The sequence below is a fragment of the Octopus sinensis genome, linkage group LG3 (assembly GCF_006345805.1).
Source record: "Octopus sinensis linkage group LG3, ASM634580v1, whole genome shotgun sequence".
NCBI lineage: Eukaryota > Metazoa > Mollusca > Cephalopoda > Octopoda > Octopodidae > Octopus > Octopus sinensis.
The window spans coordinates 98,309,866-98,319,520 of record NC_042999.1 but is presented as its reverse complement, the minus strand read 5'-3'; the positions used below and the strand labels follow the sequence as shown (position 1 = coordinate 98,319,520).

General features: G+C 35.8%; 1 protein-coding gene across 1 annotated transcript; it reads right to left on the bottom strand.

Moving 5' to 3' along the window:
- Positions 1 to 261: 261 nt before the first annotated feature.
- Positions 262 to 4,634, bottom strand: LOC115209369 (gastrula zinc finger protein XlCGF57.1-like). The gene is made up of 2 exons (XM_029777745.2): positions 4,264 to 4,634; positions 262 to 2,346 (listed from the first exon to the last, which is right to left on the bottom strand). Exon 2 carries the CDS (start codon positions 2,244 to 2,246, stop codon positions 969 to 971), a length of 1,278 nt encoding a protein of 425 aa, XP_029633605.1. The 5' UTR covers positions 2,247 to 2,346; positions 4,264 to 4,634; the 3' UTR covers positions 262 to 968.
- Positions 4,635 to 9,655: the final 5,021 nt, after the last annotated feature.

Genomic DNA, 9,655 nt, shown 5'->3' with positions numbered 1-9,655 from the left:
ATGAGGTCATGGACGGAAAGTCAGAAATGCCTTTGAAAACAAGGAAGCGCAAGGGGGCAGCAATCACCAGAGAAGATGAATCAATTACCATATACATGCATGTATATATATATATCTGTGTATGTATATATATATGTGTGTGTGTGTGTGTGTGTGTTGTGTGTGTGTGTGTGTGTGTGTGTGTGTGTGTGTGTGTGTGTGTGTGTGTGTGTGTGTGTGTGTATATATATTTATATAAATATATAACGGGAAATAATGTGTGTGTGTGTGTGTATGTGTATATTTATGTATATATAAAAATATACACATACAAACATCATGATGATGCTGATAATGTTTGTGTGTGTGTATACCTGCATCTAGATATATATGTCTTATAAAAACAAGGGAAAATCTATGCAGTAATTTGACTTGCCAAAATTAGCAACCATATCTTTCTTAAATCATGCCTTACAATCTTAGAATAGAAGGGCACATTAGATAATGTGTGACTAAGTGTACTGTGCCTAGAAAAAATACAGGAAGGTAACAACTTGAATGTCTCATAAATCTGCTTAATCAGGTTCATCCTGGGACCAAATAATGACAATTATCAACCCTTTAACACCTTCCCACTTATCATCATGATCATCATCACAACCTACATTTCTGTTTAATTTTCCCATGACAATAATGCCCAGAATGAAACAACTCTGATAAAGTGACATGCTATATGAAATTAATAAAAGAGGGAATTTGATCCCCAACATGTTCTTGATACCAACAATAAATATCTCTCAGCATTTTGCTTTTTGTCATCTTCAAAGCCAACATCACTTAGTTATGTTGGTTAAGTGCACTGAAAGTGTTTCTTGCTGGTCCAGTGTCTGGTGGTGTTGAGTCTCCAAAAGTTCCAAAGATTTTAACATAAAAAAGACTGATTCTGAAAGATAACTTTACATAACACTCCAGAATGATACTTTTGAGGCTCATACATGCATTTCAACATGTTTTTCTAAGTCACATTCAAAGAGGAACTCATCTCCACAGGTTTTACAAATGAGAGGTTTATCTTCCAAGTGGCCTTGGATATGAATTTTCAAAATAGATGCTTCAACACAGTCATTTCCACATAAATTACATTGAAATGGCTTTTCATCTGTATGGATCTTTATGTGCTTTGCCAAGCTAGATTCTTCCATAAAATCGTCCCTACATATTTCACAATGGAAAATCTTAGTCTTCGTATATTTACTCATATGATTCGCTAAGTTGGACATTTGGTAAAAATCACTTACACGCATCTCACTTTCAACTGGTTTTTCTCCTTCGTGTTTTTTCATGTGGCTCTTAAACGAGAACTCGTGCAAGAAGTCCTTAGCACAAGTATCGCAGTGGAAAGTTTTCTCACCAGTGTGAATTTTCATATGCATTTTCAGATCATAACTTTCCTGAAAATCTTTCCCACACACTTCACATTTAAATGCACTTTCGCCAGTGTGAACTTTCATGTGGATTTTCAAAGAATACGCTTGAACAAATTTCTTTCTGCATATTTTACAATAGTGAAATTTCTCTCCAGTATGAGTTTTTATATGTTTCTTTAACGAAGAGGAAATTACAAAATCCTTACCACATATCTCACAATGATATGGTCGCTCCCCAGTGTGAATTCGTATGTGACTTCTCAATGAAGATCCATCAACAAAATCTTTCCCACATATATTACAAATGAATGGTTTTTCTCCAGTATGTCTTCGAGTATGGATCTTAAAATCAGAACCTCGTACAAAGTCTTTGCCACAAAATTCACAATGAAATGGTTTCTCACCAGTATGAAGTCTCTGGTGCTGTTTCAAATGACAATTCTGCACAAATTCTTTCCCACACTCATTACACTGGAACGGTTTTTCTCCAGTATGCACTCGTATGTGCTTCTTTAAAGAAGATGCATGGACAAAATTCTTGCCACAAATATCACAGTGAAAGAGGCTGTCACTGCTGTGTATTTCTGAATGTTTCTTCAACTGAGATTTTTTCACAAAATCTTTACCACATATATCACAAATATACGGTCTTTCTCCTGTGTGAATTTTCATGTGGTTATTCAAGAGATATTCTTCAACACAGGATATGCCACATACATCACAAAAGTACAGTTTCTTGACCGGGTGCACTTCCATGTGAACCTTTAAGCTATTGCTGTCGGAAAAGTATTTTTGGCATATTCCACACTGGAAAACATCAATGTTGATATTCGTCTTCATGATTTCTTTAAGAAACTTTTTCAATCAATTGCCCTTTCACTTGAAGATTTGGCTTTCACACACAATAATTAATTTGGTCACAACACCAGAAGGAGAATTTCTGAAATGGAAAATATTAAAAACGAGATTTATTTTATCCATGTTTAATTTGAGCTTCATTCAACAAATACAAATGAAATTGAATTTTTCTATTTCCTTTTTACTTTTGTAGTCAACTCTACGGGTTAGCATCGTGGAATTTAGAGAGGGAAGGGAGGAGGAGAGAGAAAGAGACAAAGAGAGGAGGGAGAGTGACAAAGGGAGGATAGAAAGAGACAGAATAGGAGGGAAGAAGAGAGAGAGAGGCAAAGGAAGGGAAACAGAGAGAAGAGGGAGACCGACAATTTTTAATTTCATTAATTTATCAAGTAGAGTTATACACCTTGCTCCCAGGCACAACCTGTAATAAGACTTAAACATTCGGCCATGTGTTTTATAATGCAACCCCCTTAATTTCACAATAGTTATATACATTTAATGGACAAAGAAAAAACCTATTTCAAGCTCCTAATCTATCGCCCTTTTTAAAGGTGATAAAATAAATATAAGCAATCAACTGAATATACCGCCCTATTATAAATTCGGACCTTTGAGGCAGACATGATAAAATTATTTTGGTGGAATTGATTTAATTACGTCCCTTTACGATGGGGTCAACTTCGTTCTTCTCCCTTTTGGGATCGATAAAAAAATACAGGAAAAACCCCCATAGTCAGGTTCTTGTTTTAACTGAATCGATTGTAATCTTCTCCTTAAATGTATGGCTTTATGCCTATTTAGAAATCATCAAAATCAATAAAATAAAATACTCATTACTGGAGTCGATATACTGGAGTCTACATCACACCCCCTAAAAAATTGTGGCGTTTAGATTAATTTTGAAAATTTTTCTTATTCTCTTTCTTACCATCAACATTATCACACACATTAGAACTAAGATACTAGTCTTTTAGAGATGCAAACAAAAAAACAAATAAAAGAAAAGAAAAAGAAAACATTATTGCTTAATTGCAAAAACTAATTGACAAAGTACGCCGTTGTCTCCCTTCAATGTAATTCTGTCGAGACGTCCCGACCAATAAGGCAGGTCGATGTAGTCTCCTTTGAATGCGGTGCAGTTTAATAGAGACATCATGTAGTGTGTGCCGCATAAGGTGAACGGAAATAAAGTCATAGAAAAAAAAAATGTCACACTTTTGGGTAGGAAAAAAGTCACCTGATAGATGTTAAATTTTTCATATTAGCATAGCAAAAAATAATAGTTGATGTAATTAAACAAATAATATTTTGAGTTAATAAACTGACACTACATGACTTATACGCAATGACAACATAATATAATTGTATTACACGTATGTGAAAAAAATACGATTCATACAAAATCTTACATAGAACAATAAACCAGCAACAAAAAACTGCATTAAATCAATCATATCTTGAAATTTCCCTGCGATTCCTTCATTTTTCTTTTACTCTTATGTTTTATCTGTATGACTTTTTTTTCCAATGTTGTTTTTTTTTCTTTTCTCTTTTTTTTTTTCCACCTGGATTTCTGGATAAGTAGAATGGTATATATATGCATGTGATGCGGTGTAGTTATGCAGTGAAACGGAGCGATCTGATATAGTGAAGTGTGATGTAACGACGAAACGGAATGATGATGTGTTTGTGTTTGTGGTGATTGTGGTAATGAAATGAAGCGTAGCGTGGCGTGTTTGTGGTGTGTAAAGTGTGCTGGAGGATGTGTTAATAGTTAATAACAATATGAAGAAGTGTGTTACTGTGGCTCGTGTGTGGTGTGACAGTAATGTAATGGAATTTTTGTGATGGTGTGCGATACGGTCTAATGTCGTGCTGGACGAAGGGATATAATGATAATGCTACTAGTGAAGCAATTAGTACTAACCAGGGTAACATAAGTGAAAAAAGAAACAAGACAGTTGTTTATTGAAACACCAAAAAATATTACTCTACTCACCCAAATATTCTGCCAATTGGTCAAACAGTTTCCGTTCGCTAAATTGGTATTCAGCAGTAAACCAGAGAACGGAATCCCAGATAAGATATTGCCGAGAGTGCTGGCTGTTGTGACAGGGGAGCGATAACGGATCCTCCCCTTCTCTCTCTGTTTTTTTCTTCTTTTCCTTCTTTCTCTATGTGAATGTCTGAGAGAGCAAGTGTTTGGGCTTCATTACAGCTATGGAAACCTCTAAGGAACAGAATTTACAAATTACGCATCCCACCTGTGGCTGAGTTTCTCGTCACAGACACAATAAAACTGTTTCAAAACACATATATGTATACGTGTAAGTGTATTTATGTAAATATATATTTACGTACGCACGCACACGCACGCACGCACGCATACACACACGCATACACAAACGAACACGTACATAAAGGCAGGAGAAAAAGAGAGAGACAGACGGCGAGAGAATTTTAAAAAGAGAGAGGGAGAAAGTATGTGTGCGCGCGTGTGGGTATGTTTGTGTGCGTGTGTATGTGTAGAATAAGACAGTTTTTACATTCGAAATTCGATTCTTGGAACATGTATGTGTGTGCACTACAGATATTCGAGTTCTTTATTCACTCATACATACATACATGCATAGATGCATACATACATACATGTACGAATGTATGCATCACGGTATCGACCAGGCTATCGGATGTTGTTATACATCGCTGATCACAATGCGCTTAGCATTGTTTTAGCTTTCGAATGTCGCCACCCCGCTGGACAGGCTAGCTGGCTAATGTACATACATACATACATACATACATACACACACATACACACACACACACACACACACATACGCACACACATACACACGCATACATATCTGCACACATGTATATAAACACACATATACATATGTATACTTGTATATATATATATATATATATATATATATATATATATATATATATATATATATATATATAATATCGTGTGTGTGCTTGAGCGTACGTGTATATGTTTATATGTATGTGTGTATGTATGTATGTATGTATGTATGTATATATGTATGTATGTATGTATGTATGTATGTATGTATGTATGTATATGTGTGTATATGTATGTATGTATGTGTGTATGTATGTATGTATGGATGGATGGATGGATGGATGGATGGACGGACGGACGGATGGATACATGCATGCATGCGTGTTTTTGTACTTTTTTTCCCCCTCTGTATAATTCCAGTTAATGACTAACAACGTGACCAGGCTCTTTTGTTTGAGTCGAAACAGTTCGCGGGATTTGAAAATATGTCAACGAGTTAATGTGTGCATTCATGTAGGTGCATGGGATGGGGATAAACTTACACTCATGCAGTGGATGTGCATGTACATAAATGTACGCGAATCTTTACATTTTTATAAACGTGCATATGGAATGAACATATGCACATACGGTTGTGTGCATATATTCATTCCAGTGAACAAAACGAAGAATTCTTGGAATGTTTTATAAGTCTTCACTGTACCACTAATCACTTTTATTTGGAGAAGGACGCGAATTAGCAAGCTTTATTCTTTCTTTGAGAATCCCATCTTTTCTAAGTTTTTATGCAAATCTCATATTATACAGCTATATGCACAACTGAAAATAAATACAAATGAAAGTACACAGCTTGGCTATAAGATTAACATTTTCTCATTATAGTTCTCTTTTCCCTCAGTTTTATATCTGCCGGGTAGCCAGCCTCTGTAATAATCAGCATTTTTTGCAACCTATCTTTATTGGAATATTCTCCCAGTAATTCTTATTTTTAAAGACTTGAATATATTCTGGGTCTGGTATGCTTTTGTTTTTCCGTCAGAAAAAAGCTTTCTTGCAAATAGTATTGTAAATGGTTTTAGCAACAATGTCATGTCTTATGTGTAAGTAGTAACTTACAGACGTTTTTTGGACAACTGCTGATGATGTGGGGCTATTTCCCACCCCAGTAAAGTACAGTCGACATGTTCTATCGCAACGTGAAAGTTTAGAGGAGTTCCTTATCTCTCTTGCTGGTCATATATTTAGTAGTTATTTGATGCTCTTGAGTATCAAAAGCGTATTTTTCTCAGTGAGACGGGATGGGTTGCGGGATGTATACCCATGCATAACTTTCTGCTGACAGTTTCTCTTTCAAATTTCTATTATGTAGACTATTTCAGCTTTCCTTGATTTGTGTGTAATAGTTGTAACACTCAGAGTTCTTCCTATAATTCCATGATGGCATTATTAGCACTGTTGACCAGGTGACCAGTTGGCAGAGACGTTAGCGGTATTTCGCCTGTCGCTACCTTCTGAGTCCAAATTCCGCCGAGGTCGACTTTGCCTTTTATCCTTTCAGGGTCGATAAATTAAGTACCAGTTACGCACTGGGTCGATATAATCATCGACTTAATTCGTTTGTCTGTCCTTGTTTGTCCTCTCCGTGTTTAGCCCCTTGTGGGTAGTAAAGAAATAGGTATTTCGCCTGTCTTTATGTTCTGAGTTCAAATTCTGCTGAGGTTGACTTTGCCTTTCATCCTTTTAAAATCGATAAAATAAGTACTAGTTGAGCACTGGGGTCGATGTAATCGACTTGTCTCCTCCCAGCAATTGCTGGCCTAGTGCCAAAATTTGAAATCATTATTATTGTTGACGAGCATAGGCGTGATATGTTAATATTTCCAGTAGATTCATTAAGTCTTGTTTGAATGACATGGTATGGCACACAAAAGCCGTCTGGACAGGCTTTATGCTTCTTTTTCAATCTCTTCACGTAACAGATTATACCAGCGTCACTGTTGACACTGACAAGATCTGTGAATATATATTTTCTTCTAGATTTATTTTTCGAATCTCTCACCAATGTAGGAAAAGCCGATGTCTAACCCAGAAACTAGGCGCTTTCATCAAAATTTAGACAACATGTTTTGCATATATGCACACATGTAAGCAGGTATACACAGATGTATGCATGCGTGTATGTATGTATGTATGTATGTATGCATGTACGTATGTAGGCACATAAGCATTTATGTTTGTACGTATGTATGTGCACATGCATGCAAGTATAAATGTTATTGCTTGTGTAGAGCTTAATAAGAACACATACAAGTTTTCATATCGACACGAATGTTTATGCAATTTTATCAGATGTTAAACTTCTGGAAGTCCGGTTCGGTTGATGCTGTTGTGTACAACCATGCCGTCTGCAGCAGCTCAGCGCAAGGTGAATACCAGATCTTGACAAACACCACCACATTCTTGAGATAATAGTCCCCTCAATGAATGTAATTAAACGAATAACCAATTATTAACAAGGCGGGTAATTGCGATATTAACGCGGAAGCAGTCGCATATTTAACTTGGGAGACTATTCGATAAATAGTCTCTCACACCAAGTATGCAGCAGCTCACATCGGCTGTCTTGTATGTATATCTCTTCTATATTTTAATTATTATAAATCTTCCACTGAAGAGGGAGTCGGCTTCCAACAAATATACAAGGCTCACAGACAAATTCACATTTGGAACTTGAGAAAAGTCTTGCATATTTTTATTGTTCCACTCACATATTGCACTTGTAATGTACGAATTAGGTGCTCGATTTCTCTTTCTGGAAATCCCAGTTTATCTAGTTTCTACTTAAAGCATTTACTGACAAAACCCAGTGCTCCAATTATTATCGGTATGAATATAAATTCATAGTCTGGATATAGAAGCTGGAGGTTTCGAAGCAATTGTCCACGGATATCCTCTTTTCCTTCGATTTTCAAAGAGATATTTATATCTGCAGGGCAGCTGACCTCTATGATGGTACATACCTTTGCCCCTCTGTCCAAAACAACAATATCCAGCCTGAATATTCCACCAGTATGTATGTATGTATGTATGTATGTATGTATGTATGTATGTATGTATGTATGTATGTATGTATGTATGTATGTATGTATGTATGTATGTATAATGGTACCTTTGCTAGCTTGCAGCTATAATCTTTCGCATTGACATATTTTGTCCAGTTTTGCGAATCCCGGCTACTCAAGATTGGTTCTGACGTAGCTACTCACGTAACCAAGTGTGTTAATAATAATTGGTAAAAATCTCAATCTACAGTCTAGACTGGGTAACTGCATATTTCTCATCAATTCGCTATAATGGTATCTTTTCCACTAATCTATGACGTTATGCTGAAAACTGCAGGGTAACTGATTTAACTATTATACACAGAGTTTTTCTTCTGTTTAAATCGTTACGTCTCGGCTATGATGCTTGTATTTTATTGAAGTCATGATCTGACAAGGACATTCCATCAGGATTCTTTCCTATTATGTGTGCTTAAGCCCTGCACGTCATTATAACTTCTAATACTTCTTTCCATAGGATTATCCTGTCTATAGATTTCATTATATAATACTCTAGCTATGTATGTATGTATGTATGTATGTATGTATGTATGTATGTGTGTATATGCGTGCTTGTGCACGCGTGCGTACGTGTGAGTGTATGTGTGTGTGTGTGTGTTCTTTTCCTCTTTTTAATTTAGAGTAAATTTTAACTGGCTACCTACTTGGTAGCAAATATCTGAAAGAAAGCATCTGGCCTTAAAAATCCTTTAAATCTTTAGAAAGTTTTGCAGATTTTGTATTGTCCCAGATATCGGGATCATTTGTCGCGTATAAATTAATGAATTGCATTCTCTCCCCAAGAATTCAAGATTAGTCATAATTTGCTCCAGGTGGGTTGGTACGTCTCATGCTGCTCAATAATAATAGACATAAATCTACCTTGGGTAGCGCATTTGCAACCTACTTATCAAGAGCCCACATATTTTTTCTTTCCCTTGTATTTTCCTAACCACATTAGTGTCCAGAAGGTAATTTCTTTTTTTCTAATTCTCTTTCAGATTGTTCGGGCTACTGTATCGTGCCTCATAAGAAGATAAATATCTATTGTAGAAGACATTTTCTCGCAGTTGGCCATAACGTGATTGATGTCTTCAGTTTTAATGTTGCACAACTTATATTTGTCGTCCGTCGATGTATTTTTATGCATGCATATATGTATGTATGTATGTATGTATGTATGTATGTATGTATGTATGTATGTATGTATGTATGTATGTATGTATGTATGTATGTATGTATGTATGTATGCATGCATGCATGCATGTATGTATGTCATTATCCAGTTATTTCAAGATTTCTTGCCAATAAAGAAAAACCGGTTTCTAACCTAGATCCAAGGCTCCTTCATTGGAATTTCAACACCAACAACAAGGTATGCATGTATGTATGTATGTATGTATGTATGTATATGTATGTATGTATGTATGTATGTATGTGTGTGTGTGTGTGTATGTATGTATGTATGTATGTATGTA

Bases quoted from the DNA above. Each gene is read 5' to 3' on its own strand.
- LOC115209369 (XM_029777745.2), bottom strand. From the start codon at position 2,246: ATGAAGACGAATATCAACATTGATGTTTTCCAGTGTGGAATATGCCAA.